This window comes from Rhinatrema bivittatum, chromosome 6 (assembly GCF_901001135.1).
Source record: "Rhinatrema bivittatum chromosome 6, aRhiBiv1.1, whole genome shotgun sequence".
In the NCBI taxonomy this organism is placed as follows: domain Eukaryota; kingdom Metazoa; phylum Chordata; class Amphibia; order Gymnophiona; family Rhinatrematidae; genus Rhinatrema; species Rhinatrema bivittatum.
The window spans coordinates 295,701,240-295,725,830 of record NC_042620.1 but is presented as its reverse complement, the minus strand read 5'-3'; the positions used below and the strand labels follow the sequence as shown (position 1 = coordinate 295,725,830).

General features: G+C 44.8%; 1 protein-coding gene across 1 annotated transcript; it reads right to left on the bottom strand.

Annotated features, from left to right (window-relative positions):
- Window positions 1-23,033, bottom strand: NOX1 (NADPH oxidase 1). Its single transcript, XM_029607389.1, has 13 exons — window positions 22,902-23,033; window positions 18,751-18,846; window positions 12,173-12,283; window positions 11,894-11,978; window positions 10,921-11,075; window positions 10,595-10,776; window positions 9,328-9,460; window positions 8,165-8,257; window positions 7,474-7,709; window positions 4,589-4,751; window positions 3,384-3,530; window positions 1,934-2,058; window positions 1-1,236 (listed from the first exon to the last, which is right to left on the bottom strand). The coding sequence occupies exons 1-13, from the start codon at window positions 22,944-22,946 to the stop codon at window positions 1,110-1,112; spliced, it is 1,698 nt and encodes a 565-aa protein (XP_029463249.1). The 5' UTR covers window positions 22,947-23,033; the 3' UTR covers window positions 1-1,109.
- Between the last annotated feature and the right edge of the window lie 1,558 nt (window positions 23,034-24,591).

Genomic DNA, 24,591 nt, shown 5'->3' with positions numbered 1-24,591 from the left:
ATAAAAAGCTTAATTTTAATAATAGATAACATAAAGACTTTTAAATGTATTCTTGTTACACGGTATTTACAACATAAATTCCATTTTTAAATAGCATTGAAGAGCAATGTGCATGTGTCTGTCAGGTCAGTACAGTCACTGCATGGCAGCGATAGCAAATGAACTAACTCTGATTTGAAACAGTGATTATCTCTTCAAATCTGGGCAACCATGAGGTTTAACACAAGAAATGTGGTGGGAAGTAAACACTAAAGAATACCAGGTCCAATTTGGGCCAAGACAACTAGCCATTGTCAGTTCCTAAACGGTGCCCCATAACGTTGCCAGCCTGCCTTGGTCTACTTTTGGTCAGAACAGTCATAAAAATGTCCTTCTGGTTAGCTTCAGGCTCTTTCCTCTGGAAACTGCAGCACAGTACGTCCGGGTACTGTTCGGGCTGGAGCAAACCAGAGCATTCCCGTTATGCTCTTCAGATGGTGCTTCTGTGCCAGGCAGTCTGGAAAATTTGGATCAGGGTAGGTCGGCCAGTGCCTGGAAAATGCTTTGCAATTCAGTTTGTGCTTCCCTGGTTCTGACGGATGGAGGAAAGTCAGGTGGCAGCGTTATCTGTTTATGCCTGGCGTCATCTCCCCATGGTTCTGCCGGGCTTCAGCAAGAACAATGAGAGAAAAAAGAGCAGTGGCTGTTTGTGCAACATATGCTTTGGCCCTTAGCAAAACTGTGAAATCCAGAAGAACTTCCTTTTCACTATCATCTGTTGCTTAGAAGAGGGAGGGATCCTTTTGCAGTCTCCAGAGACAAACATGGCAGATAACGTAGCCAGTCCATCCAAAACGGAGCCTGTTTCTGATTCTGGGGTGAATTTCAAGTAATGAGTGTCAGCTTGGCAATAGTAATCACAATGCCAAGTGGAATCTCCTTCCCTGGGGGGAAACTCCCTAGTCTGCTGAAAGTGCTCTCTGTGGTGCCTAGGGAACTACATCAAATTCCTACTGACTGTAGGCAATTCATGTGAAATCCATTCATGCGCTGCTTGCACTGGAAATGTAAAAAGAAAACAATGCAAAGCAGCACTGCCTTGGATTCTGGCTGCCTGCCATTCTCCTTGCTCAAAAGTTTTCCTTGTTGAAGTAGAACTGGACTTTCCTTGGGTCAATACTGGAGTATTGCTGACAGCACTTCTGCAGGGTTTCAGCCAATGCTTGTGGACCACAGAGGAAAACACCCACCACTGACCTGTTAAAACCACAAACATTAATTACTGCTAAAGAAACCATTACAAACTTGCCTACTCTATACTAGGACAGGGCTGGCCCCAGTCGGAAATGCTGCACACTGCCTTACAGAGGATCTGGTTTCAATCCCAAGTCAATACTCTGCTCCTCAGCCTGGCCAAAGCTGGGGATGCCTTAGACACAGCAATTCACATGACCTTGGGGTGGGGAAAGGGTGCCTCACCTGTTGCTCAACAGCGACACCTAGTGACCACACTAAGGTCCACATTAGCCAGATTTTGGCGGGAGCTGAGGTTTGTGGTCCCTGGCCAAGGACTGTTCTGATGGTGGAGTAGGGTGTCAGAGAGGAAACGAATCCCCAGATATTTGTGAATGACTGCGCTAGACTAGAGGCTGGTTCCACTTGAGCTGGAAGGCCAAAGAAACAAGAGGAAAATGCCGGGGGCCCCCCCCTGCCCACACCACTGGTGCGGTCCCCACTTCCCTGGCAATGTCTGTACTACAAGGGTTCATTTTACCCTGATTTCCTGGCTGCCTTTCATAGCAGCCAAAAGCAAACCAGAAAGTATTTTTTTCAGCCAAAGATTGAACAGAAATAAGCACATGGAAAGAAAGTGAATATGTAATTTTCTTTCATAATCCAGTGCAATGACCATCTTACATTTTCTTTTTAGAACAGTGATGATCTTCAGACTCACCTAGGATTTTCTTCTGCCACCTTAGAGAACTCATTGTTCCAGATGGGTCTTCCATAGCAGGTTTTCTGTTTCAGACCAGTGACTGCATCCATAGCATTGTCAAAGTTAATTACTGCATGGCCCGCCTAGAATGAGGGAGATAATAGGTTAAACTACATGGATAGTCAAAGCATTCATGTACCAAACCCTGGCTGGCAACCTAGTTTGTATTCTGCAGACATCGGGAATACTTCCACTTATTACTTCCTTGATGCTGCTATGTGACATATGCCATTGACAGTAAACCCTATTCCATGATTGTAGGGCAATTTCTATCTCTCACATGATTATAAGGCTGCACAAACCAATTTTCCTGAAAAAAAAAAATTCCACTGAGCTTTCAACAAGGTTAAGAAAGGGACTCTAATTAAAAAAAAAACCCTTTTGCTGGATATTGCTTTCATTCACTTGTAGCTTTTTTCAAGTGAATGGATGAGTAACAACAGCAGCCAACCAGACTGCTACTGACAATGGAAGCTGGTTTCATCCATTCGTTACTATCTCCATGAACATCAGCCTCCCCGGAAAACGTATAGTAGGCCGATACAGTAATAATCGCGGGAGAGCGGGCGAGCGCTCGCTCTCCCAGCGCGCGCACAGGACACTCTCCTGTGCGCTCGATACAGTAATTTAATTTATTTAAATTAGGGCTGGCGGTAAAAAGAGGCACTAGGGACACTAGCGCGTCCCTAGCGCCTATTTTTTGGACAGGAGTGGTGGCCGTCAGCGGGTTTGACAGCCGACGCTCAATTTTGCTGGTGTCGGTTCTCGAGCCCGCTGACAGCCACAAGTTCGGAAACCGGACACTGGCAAAATTGAGCGTCCGGTTTTCAACCCGCGAGCCATGATATTAAGTCGGAGGGTGCACAGAAAAGCAGTTTTTATTGCTTTTCTGTGCACTTCCCCAGCGCCGGCAGAAATTAACGCCTATCTTTGGGTAGGCGCTAATTTCTTAAAGTAAAATGTGCGGCTTGGCTGCACATTTTACTTACTGAATCGCGCAGGAATACCTAATAGGGCCATCAACATGCATTTGCATGTTGATGGCGCTATTAGGTTCAGGGGGGTTGGACACGCGTTTTCGACATGCTATTACCCCTTACTGAATAAGGGGTAAAGCTAGCGTGTCGATAACACGCGTCCAATCGCGGGTTAACAGTGTGCTCCGCTCCGCCGGAGCGCACTGTACTGTATCGGCCTGTAGGATAGGTGCCAAAGTAGATCTTTGGAGGTTTGTGCTCAGATCTGTGAACAGATTAAAAGCCCATTTCCAAAAAGGATCCTTAAGTTCATGACCCATCTTCCCTATCATCATTATTTCTTCTCTCTCCTGTTTAAATCTTCCCTTATTATTCCCATCAGTAACATGGGATCCTGTTGAAGAGATCCTGGTTCAGAATCAATGACTCACAATGTTACTGTCCCAGCTGGTAAGGAAGAGTCTGTAGTTCAGGAAAGTGGCTTTTCCCGATGATGACATCTCCTGTTCTAAAGAGGCGAGCAGGTCAGCAAACCAAGCAAATGCTCCCGTTTCCCTACAGATCCAGTAGAAATAAATCTGTGCAAAAAAGGAGAGACATAACTGAAGTAAGCTGGATATACTGCCAATGAAACAAAATAATGACTGCAAGCAGGGAAAGGATGGCTGAAAATGTTGCGTGGAAGCGATCACTGCCCAGAGAGTGTGTTGTGTAATGGTCAATAAGGACTGGAGCGCATAAAAATTCTAGAGAGAATCCAAAGGTGAGAAACTGCAGCTCCTCTCAAACTGTGAGTCATGGCAGAGCGTGCCACAGCCAGGAGAAACCAAGAGTGTAAAGCAGGGCAGCGAGCAGAAATGTCTATATTATACTGAACACTTTGGCATTAAAAGCTATAAAAACTACCATCTTTCGATTTGGACGTTTTAAATCATTGAATTTTTTTTTTTTAATAGTGTAAAATGGAGTTCTGAATAAGAAAACTTGGAAACCAAGAGGCTATGGCTTCTAACTGATGAGAAAAATGACCTTTGTGAACAGTGGCTAAGGTATAAAACCAGTGCATGAGAATAGCGGGGGGACAAGCACCATCTTTCTGAAAATTGGCACTTGCTCTGTGCCAGTTCGTAAATGCACCATACACATTGCAGATTGACCTGTTTTTGTGATGTGATACCAGGAAAACTTCTGTGACTGATCTGCCTTGCAACTTGAACACTGTACTAGCAGCGTGCTGGCCTTTAGAGGCCCCACCTGACTGAGTGGATTAACCTAGTTAAAAAGCATGGTGCAAAAAAGGACCCTATTGCCTGCATGGGTATATCGCTTTAAAGTTAGCATGTGATCGAGAACCGTGCCATCACCTAAGTAGTTATCTGGAAGTAAAAGGAAGACGGGACACATTGCAAGACTCTCTGATGCATAATCCTATGATGTACAGAGAGATAAACAGAAGAACAGAAGAAATCGCACATATAACGAATCAGCTTTATGCCCAAGTTAGTCGCAGGGTTAGAGTGCCCTTCATATTTCTATCTCCAGGGCAGGGACGTGAGAGGAAGTGGCAGGCACTATATATCGTGACAGCAAAGGATGCAGAGGGGGTTCACATCTGTAGCAAATTCATTGCTGTTACCTTTTTTGTTTTGAGGCTCTGGTCGGCATGTTGGAACTTATACCAGAGGGATTTAAGGATGGAGGCAAAGGGGGTAACCCCAATCCCTGCTCCAACTAACATGCTGACCTCGTACTGGAAAACATCTTCACTGGCCGTGCCAAAGGGGCCATCCACTGCAATCCTGCCAGGCAAAAGAAAGGATTAATGGGTCAGAGAAAGGTAGGTCGGGTTGAACTTTTCTTTCCTTCAATTAGTCACTCAGTCCTTTTGCCCTTTTCCCTAGCTCCCAAGACGTGTTATGCCTAGCATGTCCAGCATTTCTATCTTCTGCAGGCAAAAGGTCAGCAGACACCCCTGAGCTGAAATACAGGCGGCGTTAGGAGGGTGTCGCGCGCCGTGCTTTGGTGCAGATGTTATCTACTGAGGCTGAACGTTTCTCACGTTCAGCAATAGTTCATTATTGGGTCAGTTCTGATTCTCCAACCACGGTCCCAAAGCTGGTGGCAATCGGAAATACTGCTTTCCCCCCTTGTTGAAAACGGGACTGCAAACAGCAAAAGGCTTTTGGGTGAGCAAGGAAGCATCCAAAACTGGAAGAGAAGGCAATCTGATCACCCAGGGCCCAGCCTCATTCTCATTACTTTCTGCCTAGACAGGTTGTCAGATCTTCAGGAAGGAAAGACAGAGTGGCGGGGTTACTGGTGAATTTGTTGCTCTTCACTTTGCAGACGGCCTCCCGGCTGACAAATAGTGCTGTTACTTCCCTTTAGAAAGCAGCATGTCTTTTTTGCAATGCCTTCCCTTCACTCTCTGCACTGTTGATGCCTGGGACTTCAGGATTAGGGACCCAAGAATGTGCAATCAGGAGTAAAGCACTAGTGCAGAGGTCAGCAACATGTTGGAGCAGAGTGGAAACCCCCCCCCATAACATCTAATATTGGAATGCGAGACCAACAAACAGGGGCAGGGTGGCTGCAGAGAAGGGAGAGGTTTAGGGTCTCTCTCACGCACGCATGCACACACACTTTTTCTCTTACCCTGTGTCTCTCGCAGCTTTTGCTTTCTCACCATCTGTGTCTCTCTCCCTCAGCACTGGCCTAGCCTCGCAGAGGATGGCAACATTTGGGGAGCAGCGGAGTTCCATGAATTGTGAAGTGTGGCAAACCTGGTCCACGGCTCCCCATTATCCGCCCTGTTAAGATGGTACAGGTCTCATTGAGGGAAGCAGAGTTCTGCAGTCTGCACGGGACTGCGGAGGTTCATGGTGGTATCATCCTGCCCACCACCGTCTCTACAGTTTTCCCTGCTTGGCGGAGGGTCGGGCTGCTGAAACATTACCATGGGCTCTTGACCCATCTCATGTCCAACCTTCCTAGGAAGGAGGGCACCAAAAGTGCCTAGGGGTAATAAAAATCTAAATCTATCGCTGTGCTCACTCTCACACTACCTGTGTCTCTCGGGCTGGGAGGGTTTCCTAGCAGGATCTCTCTCTCTCTTTTCTGTCCACCTTCCTATCTGCTTCTGTGGGACTGAAGGCAGCACTGAAACAGGCTGATGTACAGGCTCTGGAAACGTACCTCTTGCTAGTCCTGGCATGGGAGCCCATCTGCAGCCTTATCGTATTCCAGTTGCTGGAAATGGAGAAGACCTTGAAGGGGACAGTGTGTGCTACTGACTCAGGGCAGGGTCAGGACCAGGCTGATGCCCCCTTAAGGCAGTGCTTTCTGATCCTAAGCAGTAGATGACAAGGTATTGAGCCAAATGTTTTCAGGGGTGTCCAAGGTTGCTGACCCCTCCACTAGCCTCTATGTTCAGGTCACGGGCCATACTTTTCAGCACAGAAAATCACTAATTTATTGAAAAAGTGAAGATTTGAATAGCTTGTCCACTCCTCCACTTTTTTCATCTTGCAATGAAGCATTTTATGACTTTTCATGGAAATTAACACTACTTTTTTTCTAGAATGAAAGCTTTGGCTACAGAACTTTCTAAAAGTCACACCTAGATCATGTAGTTCTGTACTGGCCTGCTTCAATAAGGCTGTAATCCCCATTCTGTGTTTATGGAGAAGAACTTTGATGTCACATTAATTTCTCAAATGTCACATCTTAGTCTGAATCAGACAGAAGAATCTGCAGGGTACGACACCTGTTGTAGGGAGGAGAGGTGCACACTGAAAGCTGCAGATAAGCTCCAGACTACGAGTAGCTCCATATTCATAGTTTTAATTTAAAAAAAAAAAAAGAGTTGTAATAGCTAGAAAGGAATCCATCACTTTTTAAAACAAAGCACTGTACTTGAAACATTCTCTAAAGGTGATAGATGACTCTGAATGTGCAAAACTACTCTAAAAGCAACCGGGACCAGGTGGGTGACAGCTGTGGCACAGTCCTAATGTCAGTTCAGTGGCAGCAGATGTTTTTTCCTCTGTTTTACATGCATGTTCATATTTACTTGTTGTTTTGTATCAAAAGCTCATAGGGGCTTAACTGACAATGTAAATATACTGTGTATGTTTCAGCCCGCACAAACCCAGCTGATTTTCCAACACAAGATACCCATGGACATGGTGTTTGAGTGCTGGCTCATTATATGGATAAAAGTACACCACATGATGATGACATAAAGCATGCCCAGTTACATGGGACATTTTCTTTTTTAAATATGCATATAATTTCCAATTACACATCCCCCTAGAACACCTTTCTCCTAGGTGGCCACAAGTATATATGCTACAGAAGTTCGCACATCATTTCCAGTGGCCAAATCTCTACGTAACCTGATATGGCTGATGTAGGGAGGTTAAATCTATTTTTATCCCTGTAAAGGGCACCCAGGGCCTTTCCAAATTAACCTCCAGTGACCTTTAAGAATTATTTAGTTTCTAAATTCCCCCAACTTACTTGGGAGTATTTGGCTTTTGTTGCTGAAATGCATCGATTAGTTTCTCTGTCCAGTCCCCTGATGAGCGGATGTGGACTGAGAAAAAGTCTTCCTCTGGGGCAGAGGTGAGAGTGAAAGGGTGCCACTCCAGGCGGGAGATGGAGGGGCAGTTGATAAAGACGTACTGTCCCACTTCCATGCTGAAGCCCTTCTTCTGCATCTGCATCTCCAAAACCTTTGATGGGTGGATAACAGCCTGAAGGAGAGAGAGAGAGAGACACATACAGATAGGAGCTTCAAACAGTTAGTGCAGTGACACCGTTCCCTTCAGTGACTCCTGGCCATGACGTCTGCTGGGAGATTAGAGAACAGAGTCACCGTGAGCTCCCACCCTACCAGTGCTAGGCTGCTCTAGGCTTGGAGTATAAATCTAGAGAAGGGGAAAGCTATTCCACTGTCACCTCTCCTGCACAGCACTGCTCCCTTTTTTATGAACTCTTTGCTGGAGGAAGCGGAAAGTCACCAGTGTTCAGCTGAGAGAGCCTCCGCAAACGATGTCTGCGACCCCCGCATTCTCTGGGAGAAATCCTGCTGAGAGGCTTGGAACTAGGACTGAATGCGGGGGAAGGAGCTGCCCCTTGAAATGCAGAAGACTGAATGCGCGGAACACGAGACTTTTTAACCACACAGCAAAACCAGTAGAGCCCTTACTTTTGTAATGACGACCCTCTGTTGAGAGCGAAAAAAACGAATCAGTCGCTCAAAGATGTAAAGAATGATGGGGGCCAAGATCCATTTCCATGTCTGTGGAGAAAAAGCATAAGTAAATTTGTATGCGGTCATGAGAGCCCCTGAGGGTGCAATGTACCTTGAGAAGTCAATACCAGGTAGTTCAGTGCTGGTCCCAAAGGGCTGGAGAAGGGCACTATTCATAAAAGTGGTAACTCCAGGTCAGTTAGGATGTGGCAGGTCTCCGGAAATAAATGCTCAAGGATTCTGACTATTCCAGCACAGATGCGCCAGTGGAGGGAGGCCAGCGGGATAGGAAAACACTCCACAGCTTGTGTAGCTGGCTGGATTTCAGACCCAGACAAACAGAATTGTAGGGGATCTTCCTCCTTTTCCTGAGCTCAGAGCACACTATGCTTTTTTTCTTACTGGTGCCATCTCCTAAATGCCCTATGGCATGCCTGATGCACGGAGAGGTCTTGAGTCTGAGAAAGCCATGCCAAGAATGCTTTCCATTGCTGGAAAAGTTCAACTACAGGGCCAGCTACAGCACATGCTGAAGGCATCTCAGAAGGAAGAGGAAAGAGAGGACTATCTGAGAGAGCTGCGAGAAGGAGGGAAGGTAGGACTACAAAGGCAGGAGCAGAGGCAAAATAGCCGAGGACATAAGTCAAGGTGGGAAAAACCAAGGGGGATTATAGAATCCCCCTCTTCATCATTGCATTATACCTTAATTAAGAACATAGATATCGGCGCCCTGTTCATTGGCGTCATACCTGTCTACACATAGCTAATAATAAAACTCCTAAAACCGAAAGAATAAATGATGACATCACCAGACCAATGGTGTGGCCCAACTTAAGGTGCCGAAACATTGATTTGCTGATTTTTGATTCATTCTTATATCTATCTATATCTCTATACAGTATATTGCAGGTCTCAGTCTTCTCCCTTTGATATTTGGAAGCGAGGAGAGCCCATCATTTTTGTGGTGTCTAACATTGTGAACAGTCGATAGGCCCGTAATTGTGGCAGCAACTCCTAGCTGGTGGAATTTCAGATGCTCAGACTATGTTATTCCTACAGCTAATAACCAAATAAAATACAAACTAGGCAATAGTCGTTAAAAGTACAAGGATTCTTACAGCAGGTGGGTTCCCGGCAAACTCTGGCTCTTTACAATCACTGTCGTCATCATCCCAGCTCTTAAAGGAATCCTTACATTTGTGGTAATCATTGCTTCTCATGCTATCTCCGGTCTGTCCACGCACTATGCGCCTGAAGCACAGAGAAAAAACTCAGCTTGTCAGGTTATTTGAATTACAGTTCCCTTTTTCTTCTCGTGCCCAACTCTCCTCTCCTTCCTCTTGTTCTCTTCTCTTCCATTCCACTCCTCCTCTGCTTCTGCCCTCTCTGTTTCCCCTCCTCACCTTTCATTCCCAGACCAGATGAAAACCACTAAGCTCAGGAAGGTAAAGTATAAATCAAGTTGCACAATCTGCCCTTATCTCTGCAGGGTTTACATAGAATCTGATAGCAATTTGCCACTTTGCCTGTAATGCTATTAGAGCTTGTCTTAAGTGAAGTGTAAAAAGACTGGAAGAGTATTCTACATCTAACCTGTGAAAGCCGTGTGTATATGTGCACTATCGATCGCCGGGCCGACCCTTTGGAACACAATGCCAGTTGAATTACGGCAAGAGGAATGCCTTAAATCTTTCAAGCGGAAGCTCAAGACCTGGCTCTTTGCCAAAGCATACACCTAATTTCCCCCCTTCCTCTCCACTGCCCCCCCCTTCCTCCCCACTGCCCCCTCTACTGTCCCTCTCTCCCCTCACCTCGCCCCTATCCTACCTTTCTCCCCCCTCCTCCCTTCATTCTCCCCCCTCTGCTCGCCATTCCCCTCTCTCTTCCTAGCATCCCTAAATTTCATATCTCTTAGTGTCTCCATTTTGTACATATTTATATAATTGCAATTCCTGTTTATTACTTAATGCAAATTATCCCATGTTATCTCACACCCTCTTTTAATCCCATGTTAACATGTTTTATTTGTTCAATGTAAAGCGCCATGCCTGGCGTCTGTTTGCGTTACACTGTGAACCGATGTGATATCCTGGATGAATGTCGGTATATAAAAAATTTTTAATAAATAAATAAAATAAAATATGTATGGTCTTTCTTTCCTGTCTGGGCATGCAGGCTGCTGATCTGTTTGTGTTGTAGATGTGATGCCTGTCTTGAAAGCATGGGCATGAGGTATGTTGATCAGTGTCCTACTTAGGAGAGCTAGCACATAGTAAACGTGTGTGTAGGCATGAGTGTGCATGTGAATTGATGCATGTACAGGGCTGTTATCTACCTGAGAAGGCTAGTGTAAAGGACAAGAATGCTCTGAAAATTAGACTTTACCCAGCTCCATGGATCAGGAGGCCTGCGAAGAAGATGATGAAAAGGTGATGCGTGTACCAGAACACCTCAAAATAGCATCTGCGAATGAACTCTGTCGACGAGGTGATCATGAGGATCAGAGCCAGAGTGATGACCACACCGGTGATGCCAGCAATGGTGGTGAAGGCTACGTATGTGGGACTCTACGGTGAGAACACATGAAGAGAATAAACGAACCACTTCTCAGATTTTCAAACAGAGAGAAAAATAAAGCCTGAAATGAACACAAATAGGCCGTGAGAGCAGCAAGCTTCACTGGTCTCCTGCTCTGAGTGTGAGTGACTTACTACTGAGGTGTCCAGGTTTGAGTGGATGGGGTTTAACCAGGAGTCATCTTCAATGCCAATGCTGGAGAGCTTCCCCAACAAGCTCTCGTCCTCTTTCTGCAGGCGGCTGTTGTTATACCGTTCAAGGTTAAACAAGTGCGCAATGGTATGAACAGCTAAACAATGGAGAGAGAGAGTGAAACCAACAGCTGTACTTCTTTATCTTATGCAATAATGTTGTCCTCTGCTGAGATGTCATTATCGATCAGCAGAATATAAATGATAAATAAATAAAAGAGCAGCCATCTAATCTAACCAGTTCAAACCAGATTGCTTGGGTTAAAAAGCAGGTACTCAGCTATTCTCCCCCATAGTAGGCCAGTTGTGGGAAATGTGAAGCATGCTGAACCCTGACCTCATAGGTCAGGGAGACCCAACAACTGTACTGAACCTAGGCCACATAGTGGTGACACAAATAAACCCTTCTGCTGCGGATTACTTACCCCTGGTTTCACTTCCTGTTCTATTTACTCCTGGATTAACCAGGGACTGGTTTTCTGGTGTGATTATTTTTAATGCAAAAATCGATACATAGACAGTTATTCTAGAATTAGTTACTCCTAATGTAAATAATCCAGGAGTGAAATTACCTCGCCAGCTGGATTAGTGACTCCAGAACTAATGTGGAGCTCTACAATCTCCTCCTAGTCCGAACAGAAGCACAAATGAATTTGGAGTGAATGTGCACTTGTGACTGATTTGGAGGCAAATTTGAACACAGATGCGCTATCAACTTTGAAATGAGTTTCTGTGCCTGACTAGCCAGTGAGTGAAGCCATTAATTAACCACTAAGGCCAGAGAATATTTATTGTGGAAAGCAAAGGGTTTCCGCCCCCATCATGATGGAAATCTTGCCAGTCCCGCTCATTTTTGCTGAGTTGTGGGATGGGGCACTCTTTGAAGTGATAGGCAGAGCCCTGCCGCAGACAGTACCTGTAAGGAGAGCGATGGTGTACCCCAGTAGTTTGTGGAAGGTGAGATTGCTGTCCAGCTGTTTCCTCATGGTGCGGCGGCAGCACTACGGAGATAAAAGGAAATGGTAAGGGGGCACCAGCAGGTTTTGAGAAATGCATCTCAGGCTCATAGAGGCTGCATTCAGCTCTGTCAGCAAAGCCCTCCGAGAGACAGACTTTCCCTCATCCCATGGGTTCAACAAGGCCTAAGAAGTCCCACTTGGGACTTAAGATGTCTGCCGTGTGCCTGGTAACTCACCGAGCAGGTGCCACGGAGGAAGGAGAGAAGATTCCGGCAAACTGGCAACAGGATCAGCAGGCAGTTAAAATTCAGGCAGGCGGCAGAAGCGCGAGCCCAGGCCAGGGCCGACTGAGGAAAGAACAGGACGAAAACCCAGAGTTTAGCAGCAGCTTACATGGAAGATACAAGTGGAATCAGTTACCACCAAACTGAGGCTTCAGCAAGACAGAAAGAGGTTCAGGAAAGAATTAAAAACATGGCTGTTTTGTCAGGCAGACGAGATCTGACAACAAATAATGACATTGAGATCCATATATTTTAGTTTGATATGTTAGTTTTGAATTTGTGTTTTTAGGAGTAATTTTAAGATTTTATAACTGTATTAAGTTAATTTTAATAATATGAGTTGAGTTTTTAATATTTTTTGTATCAATTTTATGTTTATCTCATGTAAACCGTAGCGATGGAATATTACTGTGCAACGGTATATAAAAATTGTACAAATAAATAAATAAAATAAACAAACATGAAGGCTCTAAGGCGAGGGCTTTCTAGCTTTGGTTTTTGAGGGCCACAAACAGATCTGGTTTTCTGAGTGACCAAGCTATGCAAATTAGCCTTGCTCTTAGACCATATGTATACAGATACATCTGATGAGTATACATATTGAGCATCCTGAAAACCAGACCTGTTTGTGACCCTCTCTGAGAACCTTTGCACGGTAATGCCTAGAACATAAGAAGTGCCATGCTGTGTTAGACCAAGGTCCATCGAAACCAGCATCCTGTCTCCGTCTGGGTCACAAGTACCCAGAGGATCCCAAAAAGTAGATCTATGTCAGGCTGGGGTATTCCCATATCAACTAGCAAAGAAAGAGGGTTATTACCATCACAGAAAGAGTCAATAAAACAGCAACGGATGGTAGGAATGTTCAACTAATACAAAAGCAGCACCAATAATAAAACACTTGTAAATAGTTCCTGTAGCTATTCAGCGAACACAATTCAATAAATCAGGGGCTGGTCCTGTGGTGCAGGGATCCAGGTCTGGATCCCCTCCCCATACAGGTTTTGTTGGGTCTGAGTGTGACTTGGAGGTTGCAAGCACAGGCCTGGGGAGGGAGGGAAGGCAGCTGCAACTATAGTGGCAGGTCCTGGCAGCCAACCAACTGTCCTGAGGGTGTGCCGCAGAGAAGGCAACCCTGGGGCCAACAAATGTCATCAGTGTCACCCGGACAGTGCATCTGGGGAGGGGTGCAGGCAACAGAGATCACTGAGGGATCAGAAAAGAAAATTCAGTAATAATCAGTATAGGTTCTTGTTTGAGCTCAAGCGATCATCAGACAGTTTAGTTAAGTATAAGAGCACAGGCAGAGAGAGGTCACACAAAGGTCCGGATCTGAGACTTGATGAGTACCTGAAGGAGGCACTGGAAAGGTGGGACAGAGCAGTGGGCTAAATTAAAAGTGTTACAGTGAGAGGGCAACACATCCTTATTTTATACAAGTAAGAGGAAAGGGAGATCAGTATGGTTTTAATGATGGGAAAAGAAAAGGCAAAAAGATAGAAGGTAGCTCAGTCGGAGGAGGAGGAGAGAGAAAGCTGAGGGAAGCAGGGAAGGAGAGATTGCAAAGGTAGGAGCAGAAGAAAAAATAGCCAAGGACATAAGTCAAGGTGGAAAAACCTTCTTTGAGAATGTCAGTGAATGTGCAGAGGTGGGATTGTAAGACAGAGCTGGAAAGGAGAAATGGAGTGTGACCAGAAAATGTAGATGCTGTATGCTGAACAGATACTTTTATTCAGTGTTCACCAGGGAAGATGATGGAGAAGGTCTACAGATAGCCAACAGAAGTAGAGCAGAATGGCTTAAGAAATATTTCTGTTTTCTGATGCCAGGGCTAGGAGTAGGACCATTAAAAATGGACCCAAATAGGATTGGAATTGAGGTAAACTTCAAATGATTTTCAGATGGCTGTGCTCCGGAGGGGCTAACTAAACTAAAAGTAGATAAAGTGATGGAGACAGATAAGATAGTCCTGAGGATACCAAGGGAGCCTAGAGAAGTTCTAGCAGCTTTGCTGGCCGACCTTTTCAATGCTTCTTTAGAGTCGAAAGTAATTCCAGAGCACTGGAGACAGGGAATGTGGAAGGGATTGGAAAACTGAATACTTAACGTGGATGGGCAGATTAGATAGACTGTATGGTCTTTCTCTACCATCATGTTTCTGTGTTTCTCCTCGCAAAAGTGGAAGAAGTAGTCTGGGAACTACTGGCTGGTTAGTTTTGACCTCTGTGGTGAGTAACTTCATGGAATCACTGCTAGAACAGAGGTTAGTGCCCCTGCTGGAATTCAGTGAATTACAAAATCTGAGGCAGCCTGGATTTATTTTATTTTTTTCTTGCACGTTCTCATTGGTAGCTCAAGGCAAATAACATTTAGGTACAGTAGGTACTTCCAAGTCCCTAGAGGGCTTACAATCTAAGGGCTTTCTTCCCATTCTGTTTATGAGGAAAAAATGCTTACCAAATAAGCTCTTACAGGGTCATTTATTAAACTGTGATGTGCCATTATCGATGAGGCCCTAACGCACGCGATACTGGCCGCAACGCAGCGGTACTATTTAAAGCAGGGGAAGGGGAGGAGTATGGGCAGGGTTATGGCCCGGCAGTGCTGCGGGTGATAATGTTTTACACGCTATCGCCGGCAGCGCTGCAGGAAATAACCCCTTTTCCCCATGGCGCTGGGAGGGGGGGGGGGGTGATAGTGTGCGGCGCAGATGCACAGCGATAGGCGAAACCGCATCGCCACAATGCGGCCGGCTGCACACTTTCACCCCCCTTTTTGTTCACATGGAATGATGAATCTCAGGGTAAGTTTGTACCTGAGACAATGGAGGGTGAAATGACTTGTCCAAGGTCACAAGGAGCATCAGTGAGATTTGAATTCTGGCTTTCCTGGTTCTCAGCAGCTGCTCTAACCAGTAGACGACCAGACGTAGGTCTTCTCAAGGAGAGAAGTGACTACTAGCGAATAGTGCTTGCCTGTATTATAGCTATTGTGTTAATTATTACTGCTGTTTTCTCTCTGTCTTGTGTATGTTATGTGTGCTTATTCTCATAAATGAGCACGAGGGTATCCTATTTCTTGCTTGGGATTGTTAATACAGTATATATATATATATGTATAGATATATATATATATATATATATATATATATATATATACACCAAAAAAACTCCAACAGGAGAAGGAAAAAAGCACATAAAAATTATACAAAATCAAAATAGCAAATAAGCATTTAATACTACAAAAATTAGGATATCACAGCATAACACCCATAGGAACATCATTCTTTAAGTATTATTTTTGTCACATTCATGAGTATAAGTGATGCTTTGTTAGGATGTTATCATTAAGTGTGATTTTACATTCTGTATTCATTTGATTTAATACTATGTTTTCTATACTGGCTTGTCCAGATTCATGATAGCTATAGATTAGTAGCAGTTTAGATCAGAGGGTCTACCTTTGTTAGATCTATATGCAATATAGTTATGCGTGGAGAATAATGTGTCCAATGTTTTGTAAGGGATATGTATAAGAATTCTATGTGAAAATTAAAAGATGTGTGTGTTTATTTTATTTAGCTGTGGCTATATTTGAATAAAGGATTGTATTAAATGCTTATTTTCTATTTTGATTTTGTATAATTTTTTATGTGCTTTTTTCCTTCTCCTGTTCGAATTTTTTTGGTGTATATGATTAGCCCTAGTTAGTTCCACATATTGCCTGATTTTTTGTATATATATATTTCACAATACATATATCCCAGATTATTCACAACAGTTTTGGGCTCCCATAGTTTGTTTGCCTACTCCAGTTCTCTCAGAGACTTTCACCTGCAGGAACCCACAATACATTATCTGTGGGAAGAAGAAATAAACTTCTTTTGCCTTATCCTGATAACCCTGCCTCTCAGTTCCATCTGTGATAACCCTAGAGGAAAGGTAGGTTAGGGAACATATGGATAGAGGTATTTAAAGACCTGCAAGGCATGAATGTACAAGAGGTGAGCCTCTTTCAATGGAAAGGAGGCTCTAGCATGAAGGATCATGGGATAACGGTGAAAGGGGGTTGAATGAGAAGTAATCTAAGGAAATATTTCTTTACAGAAGAATGGCATGGAACAGCCTCCCAGTGGAGACAAGGATGGTATCTAAATTAATTAATTAATTGGGTAAATGGCTTTTATCTGTGCCCTTCTCTATCACCTTTTCATGGAATATCTGTGAGATTACATAACATAGGGCCTCATCTTCTAAAGTATCGCAGGCCTGCGATACTTTAGAAGATGAGGGGCGGGGGGGCCGAATCGGGGGGCGGGCCCGCGCTAGCCGGCAGCGATCGCACCGTCGCGGTGCGATCGCTGCCGGTTTCGCACCCAATAGCGCCACCATAGGAGGTGGAGCTATTGGGAGCGAAAGCGGACGCGAAAAGGCATTTACCTTTTCGCTGTCCGCGGCGTCGGCGCAGGGTCGGCCCCGGTGACGCCCCGACTCCTCCTCTTCCGGGGCCGACTCCGCCCCCATCCTGGTATCGCACGCGATAAGGGACTTTTCGCGTGCGAAAGGTCCCTTATTGCGTGCGAGCGGCTTGGAAAATGAGGTCCATAGAGGGGAGTTTTATGCCATGATAATTATAGGGTAGGGCCTATCATATTCTATATAACAAATTATGGGGGTCATCATCCAAGTGCTAGCTCTGAGTTTCAGACTACACCATAGTCCTCATTGACCCCTGAAAAGCTCAAGGGTAAAGTGATTACAGTGCAAAGTGAAAAACCATCACAGAAAAATATTTCCCCAACACAGCCCATTTTAAAATATGTGCATTTGGAACCTTAATTGTATCTTGGGTTTAAGGTTTTCCTTGGAAATATAAATTCCATTCATATTTTTCTTTTCATTTTCTCCCATTTCCTTACAAATACAATGGATTAGCAAACCTGGATGCTATATTATTTGTTGATCATGGTTTCTTTGCTTTTTCGTTTGTATTTCCACACAAAGTTTATGCTTTATTTAAATGATATATTCAAATAAAAATAAAATTGCAAAAAAACATATTTAGGACATTTCTTCTGTGCTTTTTGCCTTAGAGTCCCGAGAGAGCATTCTGTTGAAATAGCTTTTGACCTGACATCCCAGTGCACTGTGGCGTTTGTAGATTTGCATCTTCCATTTGAAATAAGCACTCCAGGTGTCAGGATGCACCAGGAGTGGGTGAAAAAAAAAAAGCAAAGCCAGGGCTGGCCATAAATTATTTGACAGCTTTGCAGTTTGGTTCTGAACAGTGGGAAAGGATGGGGTATGGAGGATCACCGCCCCCCACAGCAATGTTCCTGCAGTCTCCTAAAGCGAAATCACCCCAGAATGCCACAGGGGTAGGGTAGATGGTAGTTTATTAGCAATTAGGGATGTGCAGCAGGGACGGATTCATCCCATTCGGTATTCATATTCGTGGGGACCCAAATCCGTTGCATCCCCGATCTGTTCATTAGATACGTATGTATTCGTTTCCCCCCAAAAAACCCATCCCTTTAAATTTAATTAACTACAACCCCCCACCCTCCTGACCCTCCCAAGACTCACCAAAAGTCCCTGGTGGTCCAGCGGGGGTCCTGGCACGATCTCCTGCACTCGGGCTGTCAGTTGCCGGTATTCAAAATGGCGCCGATAGCCTTTGCCCTCACTATGTCACAGGGGCTACCGGTGCCATTAGTTGGCCCATGTGACATGGTAGGAGCAATGGACGGCCGGCGCCATCTTGTGCTCCTACCATGTGACAGGTCAGGAGTCCCCCCCAAGACTACCAGTGTCATTGGTCGGCCCCTGTGACATAGTAAGGGCAAAGGCTATCGGCGCCATTTTGAATACTGGCAGCCAACGGCCCGAGTGCAGGAGATCGCTCCAGGACCCCCGCTGGGCCACCAAGGACTTTTGGTAAGTCTTGGGGGGGTCAGGAGGGGGGGTTTTATTCGTTAGATACGTTGTATTCGTGGGGGGTTGCCATACGTTTCGTGACCCCACGAATACAACGAATAGGGACATATACGTTGCGGATTGCCAATACATCAAAAACGAATGCACACCCCTACTAGCAATCACTGGGGGTCAGATCTTCTGTTCACTGAGACTGTGCTTGGGCCTGGGACTGGCAATGCTGCAGAGGCAGGGAATCTCGGTCATCGTAGAAAACAACTCCTAAGTGGTTTGGAAGGTGCTGTAATGCATGGCCCCCGCCCCCCCCCCCCCAGCTGAGCATTGTCACTGCAATGCGAGGTGGATATAAAATGGGAGCAAACTCCCCTGGTATTTGTGAATGAAGGCTTTTGGCACTGTAGCCCAAGAAAGGTCAATTCTGAATCGAAGGAAACCTCCGGGAAAAGCACAGAATAGAACTAGCAGCTGAACTGTTGATTTTTGGGTTTGTTTGCGGAGTCTGCTGGCTGCATCAGAGTTTGGGGAGGTCCAGCTGCTCTGAGCTTTTCTTCCTTGCTTGGAAGGACAGTGACAGATCTGTGCTCTCATACTCACCCCAAGCATCTCTCTGGTGTAGGCATACTGCTCCCCTTCCTGATACAGACGGAAAAAGTAGACAAACAGGAAGATATTCACTCCCAACCAGGCCGCCTGGGAAAAAACAGATAGAGAATATGGAAGATAAAGTGGCAGTAAAAATAATGCCGGTAATAATGCATTTGTGAAATTTGCTTTATTGTTTTCTATGTAAAATAACAATAATAACAGCAAAGCTCAATAAACCACATCTTTCATTTAATACACAACACTATATAACTAGGTAAGCCCCCCAAGGAATGTTTCTGGCATCTGTCAAATTCATTTTCTGTTCCATCCAAACCACTCAGCAGCTTTAACCCTGCAGTTCCCCAACCTCCTTATGTGGTGGTCAACAAAGAATGAATAGAACCTGATTTTATCAGTGCTCAACCAACCTTGCCTCTTTTGTCAAGCTTAAAGTGCTCCTTAAGAACTGCCCATACAGTCTTCCATTTATGCGTGTGGATCAAATACGCATTTACATTGTGTGCCAGACTCTCGGTAACCACATCTATCATTAAAGATGCAGGATCCCTTCATTTTTCTGCCAAAGCGCCTCTACCCTCCATCAAGAGTTTATGTATCAGGAAGATGAATACATTTTTAAAGATGAAATAAGCGAAAAAATCAGTGAAGACTAAATGTTGTGTGCGATACTGGTATGTATAAGCTGAGTTTCTTTGTTAATGTTGATGCATTGAGGGGACTGTATGGGGGAAGAGTTAAAAAATGTATTCAAATGTTTGCTAAGGCAATAAGCTGGTAACGTGTATCATATCTGCTTTTCTAATAAAGAAGCTGTTAAAAAAAAAAAACCAGATGAACTAAACCCCACCCATTAGGAAAAAAAAGGTCATGATAGTACTGTAAAACAGAGATCGGTCCTTCTGGATCTAGACTCTCAGACATTGCTCATGATTTTACATTCATTAAAGCATTCAGTATGCACATTATTTCCATTCCGTGCAAGCGTTGCTATAAATGTTTGCTCTGGGCACGATGAAATCCTCGGTGTGGGCCTGGATTTTCACATAGAACTAATTACCGGTACGTTTGTGCCTAGAGGGGCAAAGTGCAAAATGCTGCAGTGGATCTGGGTCACAGCACCACATCACTTGCCCTTGTAGACATCGCAATGATGCATCCCATTGAGGGAAGCAGAGTCTCGCAGCCCTTAGTAGTCTGCACAAGGCTTGGCGGTATCAGCACGGACGCTTCCACAGGTTCCCCCTCCAGACCATACCCTGCCTTCTAGAATGGAGGGGGGTGGGAGTGGGGGCTGAGCAGCACCAAACACCTAAAGGGGGTAATTTTCCAAAGGTATCGCATGCAAAAAAGGGACTTTTCGCGTGTGATATCTAAGTCAGGGTGGAGTCTGCAACGGTAGGGGAGGAGTTGGGGTGGTACCAGGGCCGATGCCGCGAAGACATCGCTGACGGCGAAAGGTAAGGACCCTTATCGCTGCCAGCTTTCACAGGCCCGCCCTCTCGCTTCACCCCCCCCCCCCCCCCCCCCCCCCCCCGTTACCGCCGGATTCTCTAAGGTCTGTGACCTTAGAGAATCCAGGCCTAAATCTGTCATGGTCTGAGCTGGTAATCATCGCAACAGAAATAACCTTCTTTTCCTAATCTTTATTTACTCACTGACAAAGCTACATCTTTTCTGACAACCTGAAAATTCACTTGGAAAAATGTCAGTGGTCTGACTCCAAAAAAGGAGGGAAGATAATGTTAAACAAAGTGGCTCCTTTCATGCAAACTGTATTCCCCAGTGCTTTGGCAAGCCATACTGTACTAATGTATTCCATTAGTCTAATTATTAGTTTTATTTAGTTTAGTTCATTAATTTGATATGCTGCAATCCCTTAATCATATATCAAAATGGTGTACAATTTAAAAAGCATTAATACAAGTTAAATAAAAATGCAATAAATATCATTATGATAATTGCAATAAAACCAATTTCAATAAAGCTAACACAACTACAAAATAAAAATAAAAACAAAAGTTATAAAATACCAATTATTTATTTAAAAGAGTTATAGCCTGCTAATCTATAATTCTAAGTGGGTTACAATGTTACTAACATATAAAACAAATATAGACAAGATCAAATAATAAAAACATTCTCAATAAAACAAGTAAAATGAAAAACAAATAAAAGTAAATCAATAAAATACATGAAACCACTACAGCCATTAGGCACTAATCTGCATGCCTTGAATGAGATAGAAAGACCGACCATAGCAGGTACGCCAAGTAATGCCTAGATTTAAAAAAAAAAAATCAAAACCTGGAATCTTGACAGTAAGAAAACCACAGTGACAAGCACCCAAACCTAGCCTAACTGGTGTAGTCAGTAAACAAGAGATTGAGGGAAGGTATGTTTTAATAATTTCCTAAACTGAAGTAAATTTGACTGATTTATTCGATTACGGAGGTCATTCCAATACAGCGGGTCAACCACATTTATAAAATACAGGTTAAATATAATCAACAATAGCAGAAAACAGGTAGAAAGACATACAAAACAGCCCCTAAAAATCAAAGGCTTGGGTAAAAAAAAAAAAAAAGTCTTAATTCCTTTTCAAATTCTGGGATAATTTGTTTCTTTTCTTAACTGAATAGGCTAGGGCCCTCGGTGGGGAAGCACAGGACCTAGAGATCTCAGCTTGCAGGTTTAAAAGCAAACACAAAGCGAGTCCTTCTTCACACAGACAGAGCACAATGTGCACCTGTGGAACTCAGAGGCAAAAAAAAGGGATTTGATAAGTGTATGGCATAGGGACGACCCTGTGGGTTTTAGGGGATCTCTAAACCATGACGGCTAGAGACTGGAGAGATGGCCAGCTCTACACATAAGCCTATTTCTTATGCACAGGATGTTGGGCTAGACTCGGCAGTGTTTCCTGGAGGCACACCCAACTAGTCGGGGTTTTCAAGATATCGTTAATGAATAGGCATGAGACAGAATTTGCATACCTTGGAGACTCCCTATATGCAAATCTACCTCGTGCATTTTCATTGTGACAATCCTGAAAATCCTGCTGGATAGGTGTGCCTCCAGGAGAGGACTGTGAAACATTTGGCTAGCGGGACTTTTGGTCTAAGTAAGTCAGGCAGTTCTTCTGATGTTGTCTTGACCACTCACTGTGTGACCTTGAGCAAAGCACTTAACTCTCCTGTGCTGGGGCTTATGTTGGACATTCCTTTGTTTAGGAATCGAGTTTCCCAGTGAATTACCTTGTGAAGTGCTGTGTACACAGATGGTTTTAGATAGATGGATTTAGGAAAGAGCAGACAAACGAAGTGACTCGCTCCTGAGGCTGCAAATTGAAAGTGCCGCTGGGACAGTGCTTGGTTTCTGCATTTTACAGCTCTGGTGCTCAAAGCGCCCGAGATGCCAGCTCAAGAGAAAGCAGGAAGCTGCTGCACTCTTTCAGCAAGACTTGAGGTTTCCTGCTTGCAACCAGCAGGGAGCTGTCCAAGCTGACTTCAGGAGGGATCCCTGCCTGTTACTGAGCATTTAGCGAGCACTGGATCTGTTCTCTGGTTGCACTGCCTGTAAGTACTTGTCAAATCAGGGTTGAACTCAGCTAGTACTTGGGTGGAAGACCATCAGAGAATGGCAAGAGTCCAAGCAGCCAGGAAAACCAATGATCTATAACCAAGCAGCATAAACACCATACACAAGAAGACTGGACATCTCTTCGCCTTAGCATAGTCTAATCACCCCAAGGATGAAACACAAGATGATTCTCAATTACTACAGTTAACACAATCATTTTGAAAGCATGCTTCTCTGATCTTGTCTAAAACGAGCTTTTTTTTTTTTTTTTTTTTGCTTTTTGTAATGTGGCTGTTCTGGAACTGATCTCTCAGGTGTCCGGATTTTATCCTATGTGGATTTTTTTTTTTTTTTGCACCAAACTGCTACAATCTTCTAAAAGTCAAATGTAATGACTATCAGAAGTGCCAAACAGGGTCAGACCAGTTTGGCATCCTATCCTATGCCCTGGCTGTGGCTGGCAGCGGTTTTGTCCTGTACTAGTAGTATTTGCTGGGCCTCTGTCTGTCTCGCCTCACATTTCCCCAGCAGATGAGGATGAGTAAATCAAGCTTTCTTACCAGCACCACAGCCGAGAACCAGTGATTCACCAGCCAGTTTCCCATGGGGACAGCTGCAACGTGCTCCTCTCTTACCGCCGGCCTGTCCCTTGCTGCAATAAATGCCTTTTATCTCTGTAACTCCTTGTGCTTCTTCTCACTTCGTCCGGTTTATATCCTGCATGGATTTGGAGAAGCCTCGCCCTCCCTCTCTCTCTTTCTTTCTGCACCCGCTTTAAATAACCTGTGCGGTACTGATCTCAGCGCAGTCCTGCCCAACCCTGCAGCCTGAACAGGTGAATTCCCGCAGTCTGACTTTCAGGAAGTAAGCAGCACATTCAAGTCATCTTTTTTCCTTTTTTATCAACTGAGTTTCCTTGGATATCGTCTTGAGCCCATCAGGGCCTGATGGGGGGATGGGGGGGAGCCTCAACCAGAGCCAGATTAAACCTAACCAGGACCATTTTCCGAGCAATCTGGGTTAAAACAGATTGCGCACCTAGAACGACCTTTTCTGAAAATTGACCAGCTAAAAGCAGTCACGGACGTCCACCACAGGAAGACTTTTAGCTAATAGTGAAGAGGCATTCCCGGGAGCATGTTGAGGTCGGAAAGGAACATAGCACACGTATGTGATATTTTCTAGAAGGATGCGCGCTTTTAGCAGACACGCTTTGCGCTATCTTTCAAAAAGACAGCAACCACCTCAGGTAGTTCTTCTTTGAAAATTAGCATAAGGTGCTAATACTTTCTTACTAGAGAAACCCCTTCCTCCGTATTGTACTCCTTTGGCATAAACGTTCAGAATAGGGTGAACCAAAGTCTGCCGCATTCTGGGAGTTAGTAAGTGAACAACTATAGGGAGGCAGTTTGGGCATATTTCGGAAGAAAACATGTTTGGAAAGATTTTCCTTAATAATATGTATTGGCTATTGTGCAGCAATACCTGGGCCCTCTGTCAGTGCATGCAGCAAGCAGACCCGGGGCTGCGCAATGGCTAATCGCGAGATGTGCTCATCCGCGCTAGTGCAAAGACCTGGCTTTGGGCAACAGAGGCTGACAAGGTTCCTTTTCCAGGCATAAGAAGTGAGGGCTTGGAAGTTCGTGGGAACAAAGATATTGCCCGTGAGGAGAAGGCCGATTTGACTTCAGTTAACGAGTAGGTGCAGATAAAGTGCAAAAAAAAATGGCCAGGAGACTTCTCGTCCGGCAAGACACAGGCTTCGCAGAGCAGCTCCAAGTCCAGTTGCTTTACCAGGACTCTGCAGCTCTATCGGGAGGAGATTCTTGAAGACCGATAAACTCACTACACCAACCCTTGTCTCTTGTGATTTGTTCTACTTGTTCTTTCCAATTTGTACCCCCGGCACAGAGACTGCGTGAAGATCTCCAGGGGTCCCAGCTTTACTCCTCACCTCCGCCCCCCCATAGCTGTTTTGAAATGATAATGCCAAACCCTTGCCATGTGAATACTGCAGGAATTAATGCCCTCCAGCTGCGGGCAGCCGTCCCAGCTGGGAGATGCAGGCCTCTTCTTGTCCCTCCCACACCTCTGCTCACCCTAGGGTGCCCCATCGAATTCCACGGCGCTGTACATGGCACATCCCTCGGACAGCACGAGACCACGGGCCTCTTGGAATATAATGAATGTGCTCCTTTATTCAGTCTTAGGAAAGGCAAAGAGAAAGCGAGCAGCAATGGCAAGCGTCTC

Bases quoted from the DNA above. Each gene is read 5' to 3' on its own strand.
- NOX1 (XM_029607389.1), bottom strand. From the start codon at position 22,946: ATGGGAAACTGGCTGGTGAATCACTGGTTCTCGGCTGTGGTGCTG. The intron at 8,258-9,327 runs GTAAGAATCCTT...TTTTCTCCACAG, and splicing joins TTGCCGGGAACCCACCTGCT to ACATGGAAATGGATCTTGGC. The intron at 2,059-3,383 runs GTGAGTCATTGA...CCCTCATTCTAG, and splicing joins CCAGCTGGGACAGTAACATT to GCGGGCCATGCAGTAATTAA.